Genomic DNA, 27470 nt, shown 5'->3' with positions numbered 1-27470 from the left:
TTTTTTCTCACAGAGACTGAACTGCTCTCTTGCATGCAGTGGATATTCAACACAAATTTGTTGAAACAATATGGATACACTGCAGATCACCATGGCCATGGATAGAGCCCAAAACAAAACCCACTTCAAACATGTGATGCGTGTCATGACACCCTTAACTCAGTTTGTGGCACACACTAAATGAAAATATGCTCTGAAAAATAAAGTGTAAAATCTTTAGTATCTGAAAAATAGACTAGTGCAAAACTGAGTAGGTCATATGTAGTAAGATTTTAGTGGACGGATGCAACTGATTGGCAGTTTAAAAAGCCATTCTCCCATATAAAGATTTTATAGTTTAATGTATTGTAATGCAGATCCAATAAAATGTCTACCATTTTAATTAAAAAAATTTTTTAACGTTTTATTTTATTTTTTGAGAGATAGAGCATGAGCAGGGGAGAGGCAGAGAGAGAGGGAGACACAGAATCCAAAGCAGGCTCCAGGCTCTGAGCTGTCAGCACAGAGCCCAACGCAGGGCTCGAACCCACGAACTGTGAGATCATGACCTGAGCCAAAGTCAGATACTTAACAGACTGAGCCACCCAGACACCCCTACCATTTTCATTTTTTAATATTTGAAGACATACAGGGTAATATCCCAGGACAGAGACTAATTTTTCAGTGCAGGTGCTGTGAAAATTATCCACTTTTCATATGATACCTTACACTGACCCTTTTGACAAGTTTTTAAAATTATACATAACTAGATTTCAATCATGAACAAAAAGGGGAAGGGGAAGGGGAAGGGGAAGGGGAAGGGGAAGGGAAGGGAAGGGAAGGGAAGGGAAGGGAAGGGAAGGGAAGGGAAGGGAAGGGAAGGGAAGGGAAGGGAAGGGAAGGGAAGAGAAGGGAAGGGAAGGGAAGGGAAGGGAAGGGAAGGGAAGGGAAGGGAAGAAACCTGGTGTGAAAATGAAGAGGAGGGAGTTCCGGAAGATGGCGGCGTAGGAGGACGCTGGTCTCACCGCGCGTCCTGCTGATCACTTAGATTCCACCTACACCTGCCTAAAGAACCCAGAAAACCGCCAGAGGATTAGCAGAACGGAGTCTCCGGAGCCAAGCGCAGACGAGAGGCCCACGGAAGAGGGTAGGAAGGGCGGCGAGGCGGTGCGCGCTCCACGGATTGGCGGGAGGGAGCCGGGGCGGAGGGGCGGCTCGCCGGCCAAGCAGAGCCCCCGAGTCGGGCTGGCAAAAGCGGAGGGGCCGGACGGACTGTGTTCCGACAGCAAGCGCGACTTAGCGTCTGGGAGGTCAGAAGTTAACAGCTCTGCTCAGAAAGCGGGAAGGCTGGAGGACAAAGGGAGGGAGAGCTGCTGAGCCCCCGGACGGCAGAGCTCAGCTTGGCGGGGAACAAAGGCGCTCGCCAGCGCCATCTCCCCCGCCCATCCCCCAGCCAAAATCCCAAAGAGAACCAGTTCCTGCCAGGGAACTTGCTCGCTCCGTGCAAACACCCAACTCTGTGCTTCTGCGGAGCCAAACCTCCGGCAGTGGATCTGACTCCCTCCCGCTGCCACAGGGCCCCTCCTGAAGTGGATCACCTAAGGAGAAGCGAGCTAAGCCTGCCCCTCCTGCCCCCGTGCACCTTGCCTACCCACCCCAGCTAATACGCCAGCTCCCCAGCACCACAAGCCTGGTAGTGTGCAAGTAGACCAGACGGGCCACACCACCCCACAGTGAATCCCGCCCCTAGGAGAGGGGAAGGCACACACCAGTCTGACTGTGGCCCCAGCGGTGGGCTGGGGGCAGACATCAGGTCGGACTGCGGCCCCGCCCACCAACTCCAGTTATACACCACAGCATGGGGGAAGTGCCCTGCGGGTCCTCACCACTCCAGGGACTATCCAAAATGACCAAAAGGAAGAATTCCCCTCAGAAGAATCTCCAGGAAATAACAAAAGCTAATGAACTGATCAAAAAGGATTTAAATAATATAACAGAAAGTGAATTTAGGATAATAGTCATAAAATTAATCGCTGGGCTTGAAAACAGTATACAGGACAGCAGAGAATCTCTTGCTACAGAGATCAAGGGACTAAGGAACAGTCACGAGGAGCTGAAAAACGCTTTAAACGAAATGCAAAACAAAATGGAAACCACGACGGCTCGGATTGAAGAGGCAGAGGAGAGAACAGGTGAACTAGAAGATAAAGTTATGGAGAAAGAGGAAGCTGAAAGAAAGAGAGATAAAAAAATCCAGGAGTATGAGGGGAAAATTAGAGATCTAAGTGATACACTAAAAAGAAATAATATACGCATAATTGGTATCCCAGAGGAGGAAGAGAGAGGGAAAGGTGCTGAAGGGGTCCTTGAAGAAATTATAGCTGAGAACTTCCCTGAACTGGGGAAGGAAAAAGGCATTGAAATCCAAGAGGCACAGAGAACTCCCTTCAGATGTAACTTGAATCGATCTTCTGCACGACATATCATAGTGAAACTGGCAAAATACAAGGATAAAGAGAAAATTCTGAAAGCAGCAAGGGATAAACGTGCCCTCACATATAAAGGGAGACCTATAAGACTCGTGACTGATCTCTCCTTTGAAACTTGGCAGGCCAGAAAGGCTTGGCACGATATCTTCAGTGTGCTAAACAGAAAAAATATGCAGCCGAGAATCCTTTATCCAGCAAGTCTGTCATTTAGAATAGAAGGAGAGATAAAGGTCTTCCCAAACAAACAAAAACTGAAGGAATTTGTCACCACGAAACCAGCCCTACAAGAGATCCTAAGGGGGATCCTGTGAGACAAAGTACCAGAGACATCACTACAAGCATAAAACATACAGACATCACAATGACTCTAAACCCGTATCTTTCTATAATAACACTGAATGTAAATGGATTAAATGCGCCAACCAAAAGACATAGGGTATCAGAATGGATAAAAAAACAAGACCCATCTATTTGCTGTCTACAAGAGACTCATTTGAGATCTGAGGACACCTTTAGATTGAGAGTGAGGGGATGGAGAACTATTTATCATGCTACTGGAAGCCAAAAGAAAGCTGGAGTAGCCATACTTATATCAGACAAACTAGACTTTAAATTAAAGGCTGTAACAAGAGATGAAGAAGGGCATTATATAATAATTACAGGGTCTATCCATCAGGAAGAGCTAACAATTATAAATGTCTATGCGCCAAATACCGGAGCCCCCAGATATATAAAACAGTTACTCATAAACATAAGCAACCTTATTGATAAGAATGTGGTCATTGCAGGGGACTTTAACACCCCACTTACAGAAATGGATAGATCATCTAGACACACAGTCAATAAAGAAACAAGGGCCCTGAATGATACATTGGATCAGATGGACTTGACAGATATATTTAGAACTCTGCATCCCAAAGCAACAGAATATACTTTCTTCTCGAGTGCACATGGAACATTCTCCAAGATAGATCATATACTGGGTCACAAAACAGCCCTTCATAAGTTTACAAGAATTGAAATTATACCATGCATACTTTCAGACCACAATGCTATGAAGCTTGAAATCAACCACAGGAAAAAGTCTGGAAAACCTCCAAAAGCATGGAGGTTAAAGAACACCCTACTCACGAATGAGTGGGTCAACCAGGCAATTAGAGAAGAAATTAAAAAATATATGGAAACAAACGAAAATGAAAATACAACAATCCAAACGCTTTGGGATGCAGCGAAGGCAGTCCTGAGAGGAAAATACATTGCAATCCAGGCCTATCTCAAGAAACAAGAAAAATCCCAAATACAAAATCTAACAGCACACCTAAAGGAAATAGAAGCAGAACAGCAAAGGCAGCCTAAACCCAGCAGAAGAAGAGAAATAATAAAGATCAGAGCAGAAATAAACAATATAGAATCTAAAAAAACTGTAGAGCAGATCAACGAAACCAAGAGTTGGTTTTTTGAAAAAATAAACAAAATTGACAAACCTCTAGCCAGGCTTCTCAAAAAGAAAAGGGAGATGACCCAAATAGATAAAATCATGAATGAAAATGGAATTATTACAACCAATCCCTCAGAGATACAAACAATTATCAGGGAATACTATGAAAAATTATATGCCAACAAATTGGACAACCTGGAAGAAATGGACAAATTCCTAAACACCCACACTCTTCCAAAACTCAATCAGGAGGAAATAGAAAGCTTGAACAGACCCATAACCAGCGAAGAAATTGAATCGGTTATCAAAAATCTCCCAACAAATAAGAGTCCAGGACCAGATGGCTTCCCAGGGGAGTTCTACCAGACGTTTAAAGCAGAGATAATACCTATCCTTCTCAAGCTATTCCAAGAAATAGAAAGGGAAGGAAAACTTCCAGACTCATTCTATGAAGCCAGTATTACTTTGATTCCTAAACCAGACAGAGACCCAGTAAAAAAAGAGAACTACAGGCCAATATCCCTGATGAATATGGATGCAAAAATTCTCAATAAGATACTAGCAAATCGAATTCAACAGCATATAAAAAGAATTATTCACCATGATCAAGTGGGATTCATTCCTGGGATGCAGGGCTGGTTCAACATTCACAAATCGATCAACGTGATACATCACATTAACAAAAAAAAAGAGAAGAACCATATGATCCTGTCAATCGATGCAGAAAAGGCCTTTGACAAAATCCAGCACCCTTTCTTAATAAAAACCCTTGAGAAAGTCGGGATAGAAGGAACATACTTAAAGATCATAAAAGCCATTTATGAAAAGCCCACAGCTAACATCATCCTCAATGGGGAAAAACTGAGAGCTTTTTCCCTGAGATCAGGAACACGACAGGGATGCCCACTCTCACCGCTGTTGTTTAATATAGTGCTGGAAGTTCTAGCATCAGCAATCAGACAACAAAAGGAAATCAAAGGCATCCAAATTGGCAAAGATGAAGTCAAGCTTTCGCTTTTTGCAGATGACATGATATTATACATGGAAAATCCGATAGACTCCACCAAAAGTCTGCTAGAACTGATACATGAATTCAGCAAAGTTGCCGGATACAAAATCAATGTACAGAAATCAGTTGCATTCTTATACACTAACAATGAAGCAACAGAAAGACAAATAAAGAAACTGATCCCATTCACAATTGCACCAAGAAGCATAAAATACCTAGGAATAAATCTAACCAAAGATGTAAAAGATCTGTATGCTGAAAACTATAGAAAGCTTATGCAGGTAATTGAAGAAGATATAAAGAAATGGAAAGACATTCCCTGCTCATGGATTGGAAGAATAAATATTGTCAAAATGTCAATACTACCCAAAGCTATCTACACATTCAATGCAATCCCAATCAAAATTGCACCAGCATTCTTCTTGAAACTAGAACAAGCAATCCTAAAATTCATATGGAACCACAAAAGGCCCCGAATAGCCAAAGTAATTTTGAAGAAGAAGACCAAAGCAGGAGGCATCACAATCCCAGACTTTAGCCTCTACTACAAAGCTGTCATCATCAAGACAGCATGGTATTGGCATAAAAACAGACACATAGACCAATGGAATCGAATAGAAACCCCAGAACTAGACCCACAAACGTATGGCCAACTCATTTTTGACAAAGCAGGAAAGAACATCCAATGGAAAAAAGACAGTCTCTTTAACAAATGGTGCTGGGAGAACTGGACAGCAACATGCAGAAGGTTGAAACTAGACCACTTTCTCACACCATTCACAAAAATAAACTCAAAATGGATAAAGGACCTGAATGTGAGACAGGAAACCATCAAAACCTTAGAGGAGAAAGCAGGAAAAGACCTCTCTGACCTCAGCCGTAGCAATCTCTTACTCGGCACATCCCCAAAGGCAAGGGAATTAAAAGCAAAAGTGAATTACTGGGACCTTATGAAGATAAAAAGCTTCTGCACAGCAAAGGAAACAACCAACAAAACTAAAAGGCAACCAACGGAATGGGAAAAGATATTTGCAAATGACACATCGGACAAAGGGCTAGTATCCAAAATCTATAAAGAGCTCATCAAACTCCACACCCGAAAAACAAATAACCCAGTGAAGAAATGGGCAGAAAACATGAATAGACACTTCTCTAAAGAAGACATTCGGATGGCCAACAGGCACATGAAAAGATGTTCAACGTCGCTCCTCATCAGGGAAATACAAATCAAAACCACACTCAGATACCACCTCACGCCAGTCAGAGTGGCCAAAATGAAGAAATCAGGAGACTATAGATGCTGGAGAGGATGTGGAGAGACGGGAACCCTCTTGCACTGTTGGTGGGAATGCAAATTGGTGCAGCCGCTCTGGAAAGCAGTGTGGAGGTTCCTCAGAAAATTAAAAATAGACCTACCCTATGACCCAGCAATAGCACTGCTAGGAATTTATCCAAGGGATACAGGAGTACTGATGCATAGGGGCACTTGTACCCCAATGTTTATAGCAGCACTCTCAACAATCGCCAAATTATGGAAAGAGCCTAAATGTCCATCAACTGATGAATGGATAAAGAAATTGTGGTTTATATACACAATGGAATACTACGTGGCAATGAGAAAGAATGAAATATGGCCTTTTGTAGCAACGTGGATGGAACTGGAGAGTGTGATGCTAAGTGAAATAAGCCATACAGAGAAAGACAGATACCATATGGTTTCACTCTTATGTGGATCCTGAGAAACGTAACAGAAACCCATGGGGGAGGGGAAGGGAAAAAAAAAAAAAAAAAAAAGAGGTTAGAGTGGGAGAGAGCCAAAGCATAAGAGACTGTTAAAAACCGAGAACAAACTGAGGGTTGATGGGGGGTGGGAGGGAGGGCAGGGTGGGTGATGGGTATTGAGGAGGGCACCTTTTGGGATGAGCACTGGGTGTTGTATGGAAACCAATTTGACAGTAAATTTCATATATTAAAAAATAAAAAATAAATAAATAAATAAATAAATAAAAAGAAAATGAAGAGGAAATCCAACCATGGCTAAACATAACATCTTTCTACCTTGATATTCCTTAAAGAAATTATATGATGAAATAATGTTTGAGCTGCTTCTCTAACAGTAGCATTTACTTACTTACTTGCACAATACTTTTTTCTTCCTCTTACATACAATAATACTTATGCAGAGATACTTCCTCATACAATACTTCCTCATACAATAATACTTATGCAGATATATTATTTAGACGAATGCCTCTCAGGGTCCCCTTTCAGGTGATCCACTAGGTAGAAACTATTTTCATAGCATTATTAAAGCTGTATTTGCCTCTTCTACTATATTGATATTTGCACTGATGGTTAAAATAAAAGGGAAAAAAAAGGCAATGGAGGGTAAAACTGCTGATATCTTAGCATGAAGAAGGCAGTGGAGCCAAGCTATACTAGTTGTCGGTATATTCCTCTTTGCTACACACTTGCAGTAAAAACAAACAAACAAACAAACAAACAAAAACAAAACCAAAAAACCAAAAAACAGTTTCGCTGAGGGATAGCTTTGATGAAGCAGTAAAATTTATTGATTTTTAATGTCTTGACTGGAATAAAAATCTTCATAATAACTTGCATGATGAAATGTAACGTACACACAGAGCACTTCTGTCACAGACACGATGATGTTTGACTCCAGGAAGATGAGGTGACGGGGGCACCAATGTGATCATTCCAGTTGGGAGTGGAACTAGGTACCTTGTAAATGGCACAGCATTTTTACTTGGAAAACTACTGACAGATTAACCACAATTACAGGACTTGGGTATTTGGAAGTTTTTTCTCAAAAATGAACAAAGTAAACCTGTTAGAAATTTTGGCCGATGATAAATCTTGAGCTTTCAAGTAAAAATCAGTATCCCCCACAACTCTTATCAGACTTATTTCTGATCAGACTTTCTGATTATATTGATGGTGATATTAACAAATATAATGTTGGGGCACTGAGTGGATCAGTCAGTTAAGCGTCAGACTCTTGATTTTGGCTCAGGTCATGATCTCATGGTTCGTGGGTTTGAACCCTGCATCGGGTTCTGCACTATGTGGGGTTCTCTCTCTCCCTCTCTCTGCCCCTCCCCTGTTCATGCTCTCTCTGTCAACATAAATAAATAAAATTTATTTAAAAAAACAAATATAATGTTGGTATTATGTAACAAAATGTTCCAACAGTTGAAACAGATGTGTAACTCAGCGAGCCAATGTTATTGAAAAATTTCAAAATCTTTCATAGTTAAAGGATTCATTCAAAGCACAACATAGACCAATAGATTTTAAGTTGAATGATATAGTCTCAGATTCTAGATTGGAACTAACCTTTATGAAATAATATTTGTCAAATTGTGGTATGGTATCAATGATAATCTAAAAAAGCTATTAACATACTTTTCTCTTTCGGGGCATTTGGGTGGCACAGTCAGTTGAGCACCTGACTTTGGTTCAGGTCATGACCTCACTGTTCATGAGTTTGAGCTCTGTGTCAGGCTTGGGGCTGTCAGTCCAGAACCTGCTTCGGATCCTCTATCCTCCTCTCTTTCTGCCCTTCTAGGGCTCATGCTCTCTCAAAAAATAAATAAACATTAAAAAAATAATAAAAAGCATAGTCTTCCCTTTCACTACGTATCTGTGAGAGACCAGATTTTTTTCAATATTCTTCACTTAGAATTTCAAATTGCAACAGATTGAATGCAATAGAAATGAGAATGCAAGCTCTATTCTATTAGTCCACACATTAAAGAGATTTGTAAAAGTGTCAAAAATACTGTTCTTCTCATAAAACTTTTTCTTCTTGTAAAATAATCATTTTCATTGAAACATTATTTATATCAAAATGTAATTGGTTTATTATTATTTTCAGTGAATTAATAAACAAATATTTTAAATTTTATCATTTTCAAGTTCTAGTGTGGATAATCAATACATATAATACATAAAAACAAAGGCTTTTGGGGGTTCTTAATAATTGTATGTGTAAAAGTTGCTAGGACCAAAATGTTTGCAAACTTCTGATTTAGAAAATATATGTTAGGAATCTACATAACTTGATAGAAAAGAGACAAATTCTCTGGCAATGCTATTTCTCTTTCTGTTGAGTAGGAATCTTGGGATACAGATTCAAGGATCTATATACCATTTATTCAACAACTATTTCTCAGTTCCTGCTATGGGCCAGGTGCAATAGGGAAAAACAAAAACATAAGACATGGGTCCTGTCATCAGAACACTCAGTTTCCATCACTATCCATATGATGATATATCTTTCTATATATTCCCATTTCTCTTCCACATTGAAAGATGTGTGTTTGACTTTGTGTCTGTGTGCCTGAGTGTATTTGGTAGCTGCTTCCTATACATCTTCACTTGGATGATCCTCAGAGAGCTCTAATATGTCCAAAATTGAAACCATTCACTAAATTGCATATGCTCAATTAATGGTGATTATTGCCCTTATGCTCTGCTTTTTCCCCTAATATTAACACTAGGTAAATGTAAAACATGAAGAGCTTTTTTTTTTTTTTTTAACTTTTGTGATGGCAAACCATAGCTGTGAAATTTCATTCCTTTTGATTTTATTCCATGGTACAACCTCTGTTTGTAAACCTATTCTCCCTAACACATGATTATTGAATTTCTTCCTGTACACTGAATTTTCATAAATTGTTGCTCTTATCTTCTATTTCTCTCCTTCCAAATATTAAATTAAATGTCATCCTCACAACAAAAAGCAATTCTGACTATATTCCATATATTCAGTATATACTCTACTTAAGACTTCATTGTAATTCATTAGCAAAACTAAGAAACAGATAGATTGTACACTTGTATCTTCTGAAAATTCTCTTATTGATTTGCACACATTCATCTCCCTACAGAAAGCTAAGAGAGGACTGCTTCTTAAAATGGCAAAGAGTCCCTTATCATAAAATGCTATAATCAGAGTTCTAATGTGGTTATTTAAAATAGATGAGGTACATATATTTTTAAACTTACCATGGAAAACCTCAAAAGGAAAATCTAGAAGAATTGAGTCATATTTTAAATACTACACTCCCTGTGAATTAGACAAAAATAACAAAAACTAACCTTTGAAGTATGTCCATAGCCACAGAAATACTTCCCTATTTTAACACAGCATTCACATTACAAAAATTATACCAATAAATCATAAGAGTTATTAAATGTTACCTAAGATTATACATTTTTCAGAATGGAAGGCTATAGATTTATCAATAACAAGGAAATTCACTCAGTGTTGCATGGAATAAACAATGAAATTTTCTGATTTAGATATTATTGCTTTACTGAGACATCATAACTACTGCCCTAAAAGTTAAAAAATTTATAATTAGTAACAGAAAGTTAAATTAACATTTTTAACATCTAAAATTCTCAATAAAACACGAAATATATTGATGAGCAGTTATCTTTCACACAAGGTATACATAATCAAAATTGTGTTTCTATTTTCTAGTTTTGTACATATTTTGTAACAAAGAATATAAAGGAAACATAGAACACATGTTTCTTCATACTACTTTGTTTTGCTTGTTAAGTTTTAATGCCTATATTTTTAACTCCTAATTGAAATATAAGCTTTTATAGAGCACCGTGCTAGTCGAATCATATCTTTGAACACCAATGTGTGTGTTCACTGTTCTCCACACAGTACACATTCAGCATGATTAAATGTCAAATCACACTTCAGTTTACCTCAGAATGCTTGGTAACAAAAGATAGTTGTATGTATTGATGTTACTTTTACAGAGACAGATGACTTGTGTATGATACGCTCTTAGTGTCTTCATTATAACTCCCTCTGCAAGAATATTTTGTTGGGCAAACAAAACATTTACATTTGAATTTAAAAATGTTGAAAGGAATACATTTGCTAGCTACTAGCCCCATCTTCTGTGGTCTTAATCTCCTTCCAATTTTATACATTTAAGTGACCTGTTCAGCTAGTCCCTCTAAAAAGATCAGATCCCTTGGTTCAGATAAAGATTTACAATCAGGACCAAATAATTTATTTGATGATAACTTACTAGAAATAGAATCCTCATAACACAGCAAGAAACTAAAACGACTCTCTTTTGCTTACAGTAGCAGATCTAAATTATTCTACTTGGTTTTCACTAATATCCATATTCTCATGCCAACATATTAGCCAATCTTATTTCTCATTACTCACCAAAAAAAAAAAAAAAATACTTACAATATCCTGTCCAGTTTTTTTCATGCTTACATTTCTTTTTTTTTTTTTTAACGTTTATTTATTTTTGAGACAGAGAGAGACAGAGCATGAACGGGGGAGGGGCAGAGAGAGAGGGAGACACAGAATCGGAAGCAGGCTCCAGGCTCCGAGCCATCAGCCCAGAGCCCGAAGCGGGGCTCGAACTCACGGACCGCGAGATCGTGACCTGAGCTGAAGTCGGACGCTTAACCGACTGAGCCACTCAGGCGCCCCCTCATGCTTACATTTCTTATGATACTAATTACATGCCTATAAAGTTCTTCCTATTTTCTCCAATTATGGAAACACTACTTGTTCTCTTCTCTTCCCTTTAGTTTTGTTTCAAGTGAAAAAAAGAAAGAAATACAAATACAATTGAAGAATAGTGAACTTTTTCCAACCCCTCTCCTCTCCTCTCCTCTTTGCTTCCCAGAGATAACCACCATCCTAGGTATTTGTCACTCCTATGTATGTTTTAATTCATTTTATATATGTGTCTGTCTATCTGTATAGAAATATATCCTATGTATTAATGTTTACATAATTATAGTTTTATTGTATCATATGTCACACTATACTGCAGCTAGTTTATATAGCTCATGTTTTCTAGATTTATCCAGGTTGGTATGTCATACCAAATGGTAAAAGATGGAATTATTTCAGACAAAGATAAAGAAAAGCAAGGATGCTTGATTTTGCTACCGTTATTCAACATTGTACTAGAGGTCCTAGTCAGTATTACAAAGCAGAAAGAAAAATTGAACAGCATACATATACGAAAGGAAAAAGTAATACTGTCTTTATTTATAGACAATATGATTGTTTATGTAGAAAAGCCCATGGAAACTAAAAAAAAATAGCTAAAATGTGAGTTAATAATGATTGCTTCATAGAAAGTGAGAATACAAAAATTAATATTTCTACTAGCAACAAGAATTTAGACATGGAAATTTAAAAAACTAATTGCATTTACAAGAAAGACTGTCAAGCATATGAAATTATTGGTGTAAATTTAACAAAATATGTGCAACATCTTTACACCGAAAACTACACCATAGAGAGAAATTTAAAAATATCTAAATAAATGGAAAGATATACCATGTGCATAGATGAAAAGATTCAGTGTTTTTAAGATGTCAGTTTTCTCCAAATCGAGCTACAGATTCAATTCTATCCCAATTAAAATCATAGAGGTCCTTTTTTACAAATTGACAAATTCTAAAATTGATATGTAGAATGCAAAAGACAGACTAGCAAAGTAATTTTTAAAAATAAAAACAATTTACTACCTGACTTCAAAACCTAATCTAAAGCTATTGTAATCAAGACAGTGTGAAATTAGCATAAGCATAAACATATAAACATATGGAACAAGATAGCAAGTCCAGACATATACTCACACATATGTGTTCAAATGATTTTCAGCAAAAGGATATTCAATGGGAAATGGGCAGTCTGTTCAAAAAATGGTGGCAGGGGGCGCCTGGGTGGCGCAGTCGGTTAAGCGTCCGACTTCAGCCAGGTCACGATCTCGCGGTCCGTGAGTTCGAGCCCCGCGTCAGGCTCTGGGCTGATGGCTCAGAGCCTGGAGCCTGTTTCCGATTCTGTGTCTCCCTCTCTCTGCCCCTCCCCCGTTCATGCTCTGTCTCTCTCTGTCCCAAAAATAAATAAAAAACGTTGAAAAAAAAAAAAAAATGGTGGCAGAACAACAGGATGAGTATATTTTAAGAAATGAACCCCAAACCTTACTTCATACCATATTCAAAATTACCTTTCTATTGATCACAGACTTAAATGTAAGAGGTAAAACTATAAAACTTCCGGGAGAAACTTTTGTAATCTTGAGTTAGACACAAATTTCTTAGCTAGGACAAAAAAGGTAAGATGCATAAAATAAAAGGTTGATAAACTGGCCTTCACCAAAATTAAAAATGTTTGTCAAATGACACCATTATAAAAATGAAAAGAAAAAAATATTTGTGTGAAATATATACACATATTTATTTGTGTATATTTATATAAAATAAAAGACTCATTTCTAGAATAAAGAACTTTTACAATTCAATAATAAGAAATTAATTCAGGGGTGCCTGGGTTGCTCAGTTGGTTAAGCCCTGGACTCTTGACTTTGGCTCAGGTCATGACCTCATGGCTGGTTCATGGGTTTGAGACCTGCGTCGGTCTCTGTGCTGCCTTCTTGGGGTTCTCTCTCACTCTCTCTCTCTCTCTGCCCCTCTCTCTTTCTCTCTCTCTCAAAATAAATAAACTTTAAAAAAATAAATCAAATCAGCTTTTAAAATGAGTAAGAGATTTGAAGAAACAAAGAAGATACAGAAATGGCAAATTAGCATATGGAAAAATACATAAGACAATTAGTAATCAGAGAAATGAACACATGCAGGTAGATTCACAGTGAGAAATCACCATACACCCACTAGTATGCCTGAAATTAAAATGACTGACATAATCAAGTGTTGGAGAAGAGTGCAGCAACTGGAACAGTCAGACATTGCTGTTAGGAATGCAAAATGGAACAGTCACTTTAGAAAAACAGTTTGACAGTTTCTGATAAAAGTTAAATATATTCTTCCCATACATTCCAGCAATGCCACTCCAAACTATGTACCCAGGAGAAACAAAAGCATATGTCCACACAAAAGTTGTACTTGTGTGTTTGTAGAAGCTTTATTCATAATGGAGGAAGCTGAAAATAATCCAGATTCCATCCACCAGTTAATTGAAATACAAATTGTGATATATTCATGAAAAAAAAGGCAATGAACTATTGACAGACACAACGCAGGTAAATTGCAAAAGCTTTATGCTAAGTAGAAGAAGCCAGATACAAAAATTGCAAAATGTATAATTCCATTCGTATTGATTTTTGAAAAGGCAAAAATATACTGACAGAAAGCAGATCAGTGGTTTCCAGGGAGGGACGAAATGAAAGAGGCAGGAAGGACCATCAAGAGTGATGAATATGTTCAATAACATGATTGTGGGGGTGGTTATCTAATTGTATTCATTCATAAAAAACACATCAAATTGTACACTTAAAACTAGTTGGCTTTATTGTATGTACATTTTACAGCAATGAAGCTTATTAGGTAAAAATTACTGGGCTGGAAGGAAACTTAATGCCCATTTCTCAGCCTCAGTAAAGTCATGGATGCTAATATCCAAGACTCATAAATGACTGTAATGAACTTCCAAAAGATTTACCTTGACTTCACATTTATTTTATTCATTGTCTTCCAACTCTTGGAAACAACGTTTGTTGGTTTTTAATTTATTTTTTAATGTAATCTCCACCAATGCGGGGCTTGAACTCACAACCCCAAGATCAAGAGTCACCTGCTGTACCAACTGAGCCAGCCAGGGGTCCCAGAAATGACCTTTTTTGGTTTTGGTTTTCCTTCAGTCAGTTTTCATTTTGTCTCACATCACCTGCATAGCCACAGAGAACTAATCTGACTCCATGAGCCCCACTGTTCTATTGAAACTATAAATGTTCTTTGTTTTTTTCTTTTAAATACACAGTTTTTTCACTAATAAGTTTCCCTCTGTTTCTACAATAGCAGTTATCATTACAGGTGGTTACCATAGTAATTACCATAACCACCACAGTCATTAGCCATGCACCTCTAGGCTAAGTAAGTCTCCCAGGGCTCAAGTCCTGGCTGTACCACTTTACTTGGTAAGTAAACTAGAGCCTATACTTCAGTTTCCTCATCTGCAGAAATAGGGATAAAAATTGTTCCTACTTCATCAGATTATTTTGAGGATTAAATGGGGTAATACACAAAAGATGCTTAAAAATATGCCTGGCACATCATAAGGACTCAATAAATGTTAGTATTTCTATTAGCCTATTTTTCCACTGGAAATTTCAGGAGAAATAAGAAAAATGCTATTGAATAAAATACAAAACTCAGATTTTAAATCCAGGAGTTATACTTTACTACAACTTTAAAAGTCAACAGAGTATGGAGCACCTGGGTGGCTCAGTTGGTTGAGCATCTGACTTCGGCTCAGGTCATGATCTTACGGTCTGTGAGTTCAAGCCCTGCGTCAGGCTCTGTGCTGACAGCTCAGAGCCTGGACCCTGCTTCAGATTCCGTGTCTCCCTTTCTCTCTGCCCCTCCCCTGCTCATGCTCTGTCTCTCTCTGTCTCAAAAATAAATAAAAACATTTAAAAAATTTTTTTAAAAAGTCAACAGAGTCATCCTCCACTTCTCAGTTTTGTAAGGCTTCTTTATTTTTTGTTATTGCTGTGTTCTTAATTTCCTGGTTTATGTTACAATGGAGAGAGATAAATTAAACATTATGTTAGAAGGATATTTCTTATATCTACTACAACCTTCTATATCATGTATCTATGTCTGCATTATGCATGGGTGTATGTATTTTAATTTATCTTAACCTAAATTTAGTTTGAGATTCTTTAAAGGACTTGCACTGAAGAGATTATTTGGATAGGAAAACTGGGAATACACAAGGTCTGCCTTGGCTTAACCTATCCTCCTCCTATAAAGGCCTCCAAGGAAACATGAATAAAGTATACAAAAGAAGTCACTTATTATTATTAGATTGGATTGGATTAGATTAGACTGCATTATTAGCTGTGACTTTGGCCACAAACTCCATGGTGGAACCTCACAAACTAGGGAAGACAATATGATATGGAGGAATCCTTGTCCATATGTTAGTTGAGAAAATGAACCAGCTACACAAGCAAGGTCTGGTTTGCCTTGAAGGAGGCCAACCTGCCCCTATCCTTCTCAGACCAGGATGGTGATCTTTTGTCAATAGCAAGAAAACACATCTACAGAATGAAAGCTAGATGGCTCTGGCCTGTTTAGAGAGATCATCCCAGCACCTCATTATCACTGCTCTTTCAGGGAACCCTCCACTGAGAGCCCTGTTTACTGCTTTTGGCCAGAGGATGACTCCACCCAGGAACACAGCATCAAAGTTCAAATCTGATCCATCCAAACCAACCTCTTTCTCCTTGGGCACATGGGACTCAATGATGACACAGAGTGCAGACAGTTTACTTTCCATATAAGCTCACAGCAGTTGTTGAAATTGCTGTGAAAATTAACATGTGACTAATCATTACCAGATAGAGTTTGCTATAGCATACTTGCCAACCACTGATATTATCATCTGGGAAATATTTGCAAGACACAATATTTCTTCACTCTTCAGTAGTAGCGTGTTCACAGTGTGAACTTTAAAGAAAACACGTTTAAAATCAGTACTTCCCAACTTCAGTGGAATGGAGTGCAAGCTCACGTAGAGCGCATGCTTACACCCTGGGAGGCCTTCCTGAGTTTCTACTAAGTGTTTACACTACATGTGCCACTTTGAGAATTTGGGGGAAGTAACATACTTTCTAGCAAAAAGGATCTGAGTCCATTGACAGAAGAATTCAGCATGGTAGTGACAAAAAGTCTCTTTTCTGTCTTAAGACTTTTATATTAGCTTTTCCTAGGTTCTTGTCCTTTTCAGAATTCAGGTCTCAGTTTAAGTACCACCACTTTCGTGATGATGTCATCAAGTCACCGACTTCTCTATCTGATCAGCCGTGCCCTCCTCCTCCCAAGATAGTCTCTAGGTCAGCACCCTAATACTTCACATTTTGTAGTTATTTGTAAACAACTGCTTGCCCCACTGAACTGCATCCTCCTGAGGGCAGGGACTGCCCTTTGCGTGCCACTGCTGGTGATGATCCTAATAAAGATAGTACAGAGTAGGCATTCATTAGCAATCTGTTGAATAAATAACCTGGTAAATGAATGAAGAATGAACAATTTTAATAGGCTGCCTTGAGAACAATGACCTATTTCAGTTCCTTTGATATCTGGAGGATTTAACATAGAATTGAAAATTCTCAGTCTAGTCCCAATTCCTTAACTTCCTATCTGCAAGTTTTGAATATTTAACTTAACTTTTATACATTTATGTTATCAAATGGCATAAGAACACCCACTTACTTTTCCTCCCACATATGACTGTTAGGGCTAATGAGAGATTTTGTGTGTGTGTGTGTGTGTGTGTGTGTGTGTGTGTGTATGTGTATATTTATATATCCTGTTCGTATGTATACAAAAGTACTTTAAGATAAAAAGCATTAAGATGCCTAGGATTATTATTATATTTCAACTCAAAGTAATTAGCCCTAAAAAACTCAATATGGATAAACTTAAAATTTATCATCAAAAGAAAACTTCCACTGAGATACAAAATAAAACATCTGAGAAATTATTGTTATGGGCTTATCATCTTTACACATATACATTTGTTTGAATATAAATCTCAAATACAAAAATTATTTTTCACCTCCAAAAACTAATAGAATTTTGGTGATTTAAAGTCCCTGATGACAGAAAATATGCAAAAGTTTTAAGCATTTAAATTGTTTTTCCCTAACCAGTACATAGCTCACTTTATTTGACCCCTACTACTCTACATTTCAAGTGATCTGAACCCATGCTGGAATTAATCAATTTTATGTCTCTGTGACATTGTCTTTGCCAGGAAACCATGAAAAGTCTTTTTAATCACAGTGATTAGGAAATCATATTCCTTGATTCACAAAAGGAAGTATGTGAAACCTTAGGAAATATCACTGGAGAACACCATGGCATTCAACATCTGATTCCTAATTCATATCAAATGACAGAGATGGAGAAGCTAATCAGGTATTATGATTTCGAAGAACTCTTGCATGTGCAGGGTTAATTTTTTATGTTAGGTTGAATTTCTAAGCGTGGTGCCTCGTACTATCAAATGAGGCCACAGATCACCTAAGCTGAACATATGGGCCATTAAGAATGAAGTATCTAAAATCTGCAGTAAATCGCTAAAATTTTCAAATAGTGCATTACACTCATCTACAAACACATCATGCCTAAGTTACGACACTTTAAAAATGTAGTAAAGAAGATGAATGTTGATCACAATACTCTGAACATTTCTGATTCTTAGCATTGTCAATTCTTAAGATTAACAAAAAATAATAAAATAGGTAGTGAAATGGCTCTGGAAGCATTTTTTTGTAAATGCCAGACAAAGTTAACACAAGCTCAAATGTCATTTGATTTATCTGAGTCCTTGTTCAAAGATATGAAGCAATTAAAAAATTCTACTCTTCCTCAACCTCTATGGAGTTAGAAAGTTTATTTTGACAATGGCAAGGAAACATATCCTTTCTTTTTCCACCATGTCACTTTATTATTTTTTTATTATTTTCTTTATTTCTATGTAAAGAGGAGTGTGTGTATGTATGTGCGTGTGTGCGTGTGTGTGTGTGTGTGTGTGTGTGTGTGTAGTCCACTGTAAACTTAGAAACTTTTGGGACTAGAAATTTACTTTCTAGTTATATCTGTTGCAGAACTTAAAGCTATTCGGCTGAAACCATCCTTGAGTTTGCTAAAGGTGGTATTTAATTTTCATAAACATTTGTGCATGGAGGTTACTAGAAAATTTATGGACTGGTTATTTTCTGCTCCAATACCAGTGAAGCACATTGCTATCATGCTCAAAAGCCAAAAGATGACTTAAAGTAATGCTTAAAAAAAATCCAACAGGAAATGGTGTTTGTTTACTCATACATTAGCATATAATTGTCCAAAGAAGTATTATTTAAATTACGCATCTGCTGCTCACTTTAAAGGCTCAGATGGTTCAAACTGATGAAGCACACAACCTGTAAAGGTATAAAAAGAAAATATTATGCAAACATTGCAATAAAAATCTCATTATTTTTTAACAATATCTGATAGTTTGTGCCCATATACAGCGTGTTTAAAAAGAAAGGAAAATCTTTCTCTCCCAAATCTACTAGTTAATTGCAGACTTTAATAGTGGGAAAATGCCATTCCCCTGCCTTATCCCAAATACTTTGTGTACAAAAAGTGTCAGTTCTCTTTTTGGTTTTGGTTGAAGTATATTGCGTAGGATCAAAAAGATATGCCAAACTAATTCTAATTTAACTACTACAGGGAAACAAATGTCCTGAAACGTAGTCTGACGCTTTTTTACAGAGGACCAGTGTCGTTTTAAAAGATAAACATGGGGATAGAAAAATCAGAGAGCACTTATTTCCGGAAATGTGTACAATGTGCAAAGCACTGAAAGTTTTCTCAAATGCCTCTTAGCATTCTAGAATATAGTGATTCTCGAATTTGTGACAATTCTGATATGTTGTCATTAACAGCTAAATCAGGAAAAGAAATGTGCTTTCTTCCCCAGTAAAACAAAAGCATTACACACTAAAGAAAAAAAATTGCTAGGCCCTACATTGATGTTCTGTATATTTTGGAATTATCCTAGAGAAGTAGCTGGAAGAGTATATTTTCCTTCTCTCCACTTCCCAGGGTAGAGATGGATGGAGTTAGGCAACTGAGGAGTATTTTTTTCATGATCCTGATTAAAATTGAAACAGTCATGAGAATGCTGTTTCCTGGAAGGTGAAATATACTTCAGGAGTCACAGTTAATATCCATATTCTTTATTCAAATGCCCAACATCTGAACAGTGTATAAGTCTATGTATCAATATTTTCACTGGGTAGTTTCTCAATTCAATTTTACTGATTTTATTTCTTTCACCATTTTTTAAATATTATATTTATGCCCCTTCAGCCCCAATAATCACAGAAACAACCATAACAATAATAACACACACAATTACATTTGGGCCACAAAGAATGTTTGACTTTACTTCTAATGACATTTAAACAATTGAGTATGAACAAAAATCTTCAAGGAGTCAGCTGAAACTGTTTTCTATAATAATTTTCTGAGATTAATTTAAAAATAATATTTTAGAACCATGATTTTGGCTGATGCCAATACAAAAATATGACCTCTAACCAAATTTAAAAAAAAAGTAAGTTCAACAAACAGTACTGGAACAACCAGACATCTACATGCAAAAAAATAAATCTAGACACAGACCTTATACCCTTCAGGAAAAAAAACCCTCAAATTCAAAATAAAATTAAAACTATAAAACTCATACACAGGAGAAAACCCAGATGATCCTGTATATGGTGATGACCTTTTAGATATAACACCAAAGGCATAATCCATAAAAGAAATAATTGATAAGATGGACTTCATTACAATTAAAACTTCCTGTGTGCAAAAGACAACACCAAGAGAATGAGAACACAAGTCAGACTAGGAGAAAATATTTACAAAAGATACATCTGATAAAGGACTATTATCCAAAATACATGAAGAATTCTTAAAAGTAAACAATAGGAAAATGAACAACCCAAATAAACCTGGACAAGAGGCCTGAAAAGATATCTCAACAAAGAAGATCTACAGATGGAAAATAATCTTATAAAAGATGCTTAACATTACAAGCCATTACAAATTAAGGCCACCGCATACCTATTAGAATATCTAGAATACAGAACACCGACAACAATCAATGCTGGCAAGGCATGTGAAGCAACAGGAACTCCCATTCATTGCTGGTCGATATCAAAGCTAGTACAGCCACTTTGGAAGATAGTTTGGCAGCTGCTTACAAAACTAAATGTAGGGGCGCCTGGGTGGCGCAGTCGGTTAAGCGTCCGACTTCAGCCAGGTCACGATCTCACGGTCCGTGAGTTCGAGCCCCGCGTCAGGCTCTGGGCTGATGGCTCGGAGCCTGGAGCCTGTTTCCGATTCTGTGTCTCCCTCTCTCTCTGCCCCTGCCCCGTTCATGCTTTGTCTCTCTCTGTCCCAAAAATAAATAAAAAACGTTGAAAAAAAAAATTTTTTAAAAAAAAAAACAAAACTAAATGTAATCTTACTATATGATCTGGCAATCCTGTTCTTTGGTATTGAACCAAATAATTAAAAAAACCTAGATCCACACAAAAACCTGCGCATAAATGTTTATAGCAGCTTGGATCATAATTGCCAAAACTTGGAAGCAACCAAGATGTCCCTTAATAGATGAATAGATAAAACACTGTAGGAGATCCAGACAATGGAATATTATTCAGTGCTAAAAAGAAATGAGCAATCAAATGATGAAAAGACAAGCTTAAATGCATATTATTAAGTGAAATAAGCCAATCTGAAAAGCCTACATATTGTCTAATTTCAACTATATGACATTCTGGAAAAGGCAAAACTATGGAAATAGTAAAAAGATTGGTGGTTGCCATTGGTTGGGGGAAGAGAAGAATGAACAGGCAAAGCATAGAGGATTTTTAAGGCAGTGAAACCATTCTGTATGACATTATATTGGCAGATACGTGTTATTATACATTTGTCAAAACCCATAGAATACACATCAAGAATGAACTCTACATGTATTTTGATAACTGTACATAATAGCCTAAAGGTGAATCACTATTCTTGAGTTGATAACTGGGAACAAAATGTGGCTTCTATCCACAGAGTTATATTTACATACCCAAACACATACAAACATTTTTGTCACAGAGATTTAACTAAGCAAACAATATGGGGTTGAGGGGGGCAATTACAAAAGTTCAGCTCCTTTCCAAAAGGAATGAAAGTTTAAAAAATGAAAAAAAGGAATCTTTTTTAACAACTTGTTACATATGCTATTTTTAGTTTCAATTTCAGTTTTGTATAAAACTATTCCAGGAGCAAAAGATATTTCCTTAAAAGAGCAATTCACTCTGCTGGATATTTCCTGTTATCCTTCCAAAATACCCCTCATCCTGCTTTGGACCTGGGAGGCAAAAGTTTTATAGACTGTGTCAACTGGGCTCTTGATTTCTGTTTGTCTACAACAAAGATTTCTTGATTTCTGTTCTGTTTGTCTACAACAAGAGAGAAGAGCAAAAGATAGATAGGTAGGAAGAGAGGAGAGAGAAGTATTTCTTCTGCTTCCTTCATTGTGTGGTCTGAGCAGTTGACTACATTCTTCAACTAAATGCCACAGATTTTACCTGGCAACCCTCACCTATAGGTATATCTGGTTTCTTCAGATTCTAGTAACCACTTCTTACCCTGTTCCTTTAGGTCTAGGGTGGTAAATCTCCCCACTGTTACGAGCCCAGGAGGATAGCACCTTTCCTTGTTGGTTTCCCTAAGCTCTGAAATATAACCTTTACTACACATTTCTCTGTTAGAAAAAAAATGAACTCTGCAAACTTCAGACGATAATAACGTGTCAATGTAAGTTCATCGACTGTAACGAATATAGCACTCTGTTCCAGATATTGATAATGAGGGAAGCTGTGTATGGGTGAGCACAAAAGGCAAAATGGGAATTCTTTGTACTTTCCACTCTGTTTTGCCATGAACCTAACTTCTGGAAGTCTACTATTTCAAAAAATTATGAGAACATGACCAACATAAGATTCTTGAATGTAATATTTTCTTTACCACTTTCTAGGAGATTATAGGTATTGTACTAAAATTTTAATTTTTCATACATTTTAAACCTCATTAATAGATATCAAATGTTATTATTTTATAAAATAATTCTTTGGGCTTTAAAAATTAAATACTGAATATATTATGAAGTAAATTTAAATAACTGAATCTAATGTTAATAGAGAGAAATAATGATAGGTATGTGCTTTACTTCCTCTTTATTAAAAATTGCAGTGAAATGAAGCCAAATGTGAAAGAGTACAGATTACATAATTTCATTTATAGGAGTATAAAGGCAGGTAGCCTTTGTCTATGCTGTTAGAAGTCAGGAAAGTGACTAAAGGGAGCACAGGAGGGTTTTGAGGGACCAGTGGAGGATTCTGGGGTTTGGCTGGGTGTTCTGGATATTGGTCTGGGTGTTCTCAGTTTGTGAAAATTCATGGAGCTATAGACTTTTTGCTATGCCTTTTCAAAAGTCAAAAAAAAGAAGGCAATAAACTTAGTTCTTCATTAAGTTTTGATAGAAGCAAAGAGGGGATAGAAATGAGGGTACAGAAATGTTTACATAAGACTGCAGTTAGTATAAGGATAGAGATCTAAAAGGAAATTAAGAGAGCTCCAAGGACCCGGGAGGAATGGCCTTTTGGATGTATCACTCAACAGGCTAGAATTCCGTAGTGTTACTCGTGAGCTAGGATAAATCACAGGGACACCTATGTAAGCTAGACATCCAGCAAGGAAAACAGAAGATCTGGGGAGTGTTAGAGCTTTCTTAAACAGGATGAAGAGTAATGTAGGAATTAGTAAATATCTTTCTGGGAGACTTTTACCAGACCCCTACTACCTGCCAAAATGTGCATTTTCATTCCTGTTTGAATTACTATTAAAAGTGAATAGGGCTTCTGAGTTTTAACTAATTCTATAACGTGAAGTCCATCCTTCTGTGTTTTGTGGGCACAGACAACAGAATGATTTGTTCACTGTACAACAGTTCTTTCTAGTGGAGCTGAGTGTGCCCAATGACCTCCAGCTAAATTTTTTGCACAGGTCATACGTGTCTCCTTTACATCCTATGTCAAAGCGAGTTTCTGAAGAGTTTCTTAACATAGGAGGTATATTCCCGAACACATTCTCTGAACACAATTTCATGCAACAGCCTCCACCTCTTTACCTATTATGTCGTTTTGCTCTGCACAAAATGGACTAGTATGGGCTTTATGTCCTCTTTTTCCTGTACCTCACCCTATGGCACTAATAAGAAATGATGGACTCAGAAGGTAACTCCAAGAGAAGAGAGAAAAGGTAAACTAAAAAACCTAACAATCCTTAAAAATAGGTTAATTAAGCCCTGAAGAAATAAGAAGTTAATTAATTTCAGACAACGCAGTATTACTGACTATAAGAGAGTTACCAGATGCTTTGAAATCTAAAGTGTGGGAGAATGTGTATGAATGGGTGTGATCTGAGGGGTGTTAAAGTGTGTATGGTTGAAAATCAGTGAACGTATTCAGAGGCTTTATTCTTGTCAGGTGGTGGAAGGAAAAAAATAATAGTTATGACTTGTTGATTATTCACAAGGTGCCAGGCATTGTGCCAAGCCCTTAAGGGTGAATTCTCTCATTAAATGGTCACAGTAACACTTCAAGGTAGGTATGATTATTATTCCCATCCAAAGATGAGAATATAAGGGTTTATAAAATATAAATGACTTACCCAAGGACTTACCACCTCAGTGGGAGAGCTAGAATTTTAGCTCATCTCTATCTCAACTCAAAAGCTCATGCTCCTAGCCACTTGTCACTATATTGATTAGTGAATGATCACAAGAGCAAATAGAGAATTATTGTGATGAAAAGAGGATAAAAGGAGTGGGAAAGAAGTTTAAGATACAAAGGAAAATGAAGAAAGGAAAAGAAGAAGTGAAAAATGGAAGAGGGACAAAATACAAATAGCATAGTTCAGGTATATAATTGACACTCAATAAATGTTAAATGCATGTGTATGACATTTTCAAATAAATGTAATTAATATACACTCCATAAATATTTTTTAAATAAAATTTGGTAATTGTTCCCTTAGCTACAGTCAAAGGTGTTTATATAGTCCAAAAGACAAGATATTTTATAGTTGTGGTTTTCAAACACATTCCAAAGACTGAGAAAACCCAAATCCCAAAAGTGTTAACAATTAGGCACCCGAATTAAAAAGAATTTTCTCATTCATAGCCTTCACTTTCAAACTAACTTCTTGATTAAACTTTAATGTAATTATAAGAGTTAATAACCTTAAAGAGAAAAATAATCAAGTCTCCATTATAATTTTCGGGTAGATTTCTTTCTGAAGCAAAATACCACTAGAAAATAATTACCCTTAATAACATGGGAGCTATCCCATTAAGTTCTTTCCTTCATTAAAAAAATACATAATTTTAAAGGAAACAGAAGAAATAATGAGAGAATGAGCCCCATTTGATACACTCTATACTCATCAGATGCCCATATCAGTAGTAAAGCACTTTCCCATCTACTTTGAGAATGTTGTGAGCACAATCACATTTCTGTTCCTATATCAAAGAAGCTGACACTGCTGGGGAAACCTTGTTGATTGATGCCATGGTGAGAAGCATCATTTCCATCTGTCTTGTTCATTCCCAAAATGATCCTTGTATATAGTGCTTTTTAATTCTGTCTCTTTCTGAAGATTCCCAAGTGCTCAGTCCCAATCCACCCACCTCATCATCCTCATAAGATGACCTAAGTACTAATCATTATATCTCTATTGATAAAATATCCTTCATATATAATACATTATATCTATCTCTTTATTAGGCATGTTCTATGTACTATTACCCTACCTTTAGATTTCACAGGAACCCTGAAAAATATTATCATCCCCATTTTATTGATGAGGAAACAAAGATTTAAAGAGATTTTGCTCCTTGACCAAGATCACAAAGTAATGAGAGGTATGACACTGGATTCAAATTGAGTACAAAGCTTGTGCTTCTAATCACTATGTAAAATACAAACTGTCAAGTGTAACCTTCCCGCTGGTCCAAATCCTTCCTGCTCCTTCATCTACTTTTTTATTCTTCATTCAAGAATTATTGCTATATCCCTGTTTAGACCCAAGACCAGACCTTAATCCTCAATTGCTAAGCCCACAGCATCTCATCTCTTTCTTGGATTTACTTATCATTTATTTGTAATTTTTTTGCACATGATGAAGAAGTTCAGGAACTATAAGAACAAAGAATGAGTAAAAGAAGCCCAGTGCAGTGAGTGAAGCTATGGAGGACCATAGGAGAAACAAAGGCAATGCTATTGATTTGTCTCAAGCTTTTATTAGATGCTGGCTCCATCTTGGCCCCCATTTAACTCTTTATACATTAAGGGAAGAAATGTGAGATTAATAAACCTTGATCTTTATGGCTATAAAAGGTTTATCAAACCTTATTCAGTTAGAAAACACAGGCAGGTACATTTATACTGTTAAATTTCATGATGACTTAACTTGTAGGATTAATATTTTATAACCAGTCTAAAATTTCCTTAATCAGAAATTGAAAAATTACCTAATTTCAAATAAGTCTGTTTATTTTTACTTGTTCAATTCTTTAAAAAATATACATTATATCAGCTCACGCCAGTCAGAGTGGCTAAAATGAACAAATCAGGAGACTATAGATGCTGGCGAGGATGTGGAGAAACGGGAACCCTCTTGCACTGTTGGTGGGAATGCAAATTGGTGCAGCCGCTCTGGAAAACAGTGTGAAGGTTCCTCAAAAAATTAAAAATAGACCTACCTTATGACCCAGCAATAGCACTGCTAGGAATTTACCCAAGGGATACAGGAGTACTGATGCATAGGGGCACTTGTACCCCAAGGTTTATAGCAGCACTCTCAACAATAGCCAAATTATGGGAAGAGCCTAAATGTCCACCAACTGATGAATGGATAAAGAAATTGTGGTTTATATACACAGTGGAGTACTACGTGGCAATGAGAAAGAATGAAATATGGCCTTTTGTAGCAACGTGGATGGAACTGGAGAGTGTGATGCTAAGTGAAATAAGCCACACAGAGAAAGACAGATACCGTATGTTTTCACTCTTATGTGGATCCTGAGAAACTTAACAGAAGCCCATGGGGGAGGGGAAGGAAAAAAAAAAAAGAGGTTAGAGTGGGAGAGAGCCAAAGCATGAGACTCTTTTTTTTTTTTTTAATTTTTTTTTAACGTTTATTTATTTTTGGGACAGAGAGAGACAGAGCATGAACGGGGGAGGGGCAGAGAGAGAGGGAGACACAGAATCCGAAGCAGGCTCCAGGCTCTGAGCCATCAGCCCAGAGCCCGACGCGGGGCTCGAACTCAGGAACGACGAGATCGTGACCTGAGCCGAAGTCGGACACTCAACCAACTGAGCCACCCAGGCGCCCCAAGCATAAGAGACTCTTAAAAACTGAGAACAAACTGAGGGTTGATGGGGGGTGGGAGGGAGGGGAGGGTGGCTGATGGGTATTGAGGAGGGCACCTTTTGGGATGAGCACTGGGTGTTGTATGGCAACCAATTTGACAATAAACTTCATATATTGAAAAAAATATACACAGTATTTCCAGGAATACTTTACTACCTGCAAACTTTCACCTTCAAAAATAAATTATATAAAGTACTTCAAAATTATTAATACAGTAAAACCTTGGTTTGCAAGCATAATTCATTCTGGAGTACTACTCGTATTGCAAGACATCTCTCGTTTATCAACTTAAAATTTATTAGAAAGGTTTGCTCATCTTGTGGAATACTTGTACACAAGTTACTCGCAATCCATGCTTTTACAGTAGTTATTTTCTTAATTTTATTTCAAATGAGGTAATCATCAAAAAGGATATTTATATTTAAGATAAACACACTCGACTTTC

The 27470-nt window shown here is 37.1% G+C and overlaps 1 protein-coding gene across 7 annotated transcripts in view; it reads right to left on the bottom strand.

The window, feature by feature from the left end:
• The window catches only part of GRM8 (glutamate metabotropic receptor 8), a 778872-nt gene that overhangs the window by 252426 nt on the left and 498976 nt on the right, over positions 1-27470 (bottom strand). The window contains exons 8-9 of one of the 7 annotated variants that reach the window (XM_058724419.1): positions 18861-18900; positions 13804-16976 (exon numbers count right to left, since the gene is read on the bottom strand). The exons of 5 other annotated variants lie outside the window; for them this stretch is intronic. In XM_058724419.1, coding sequence (XP_058580402.1) covers positions 16808-16976; positions 18861-18900 — 209 coding nt within the window. In that variant the 3' untranslated portion in view covers positions 13804-16807. Of the gene's footprint in view, positions 1-13803; positions 16977-18450; positions 18901-27470 lie in introns of those variants that run through there. One more of the 7 variants, XM_058724420.1, reaches the window with a different exon arrangement.

The sequence above is a fragment of the Neofelis nebulosa genome, chromosome 4 (genome assembly GCF_028018385.1).
Source record: "Neofelis nebulosa isolate mNeoNeb1 chromosome 4, mNeoNeb1.pri, whole genome shotgun sequence".
Classification (NCBI taxonomy): Eukaryota; Metazoa; Chordata; class Mammalia; order Carnivora; family Felidae; genus Neofelis; species Neofelis nebulosa.
The sequence above is the reverse complement of the archived record's forward strand: the minus strand, read 5'-3'. Positions and strand labels throughout refer to the sequence as shown.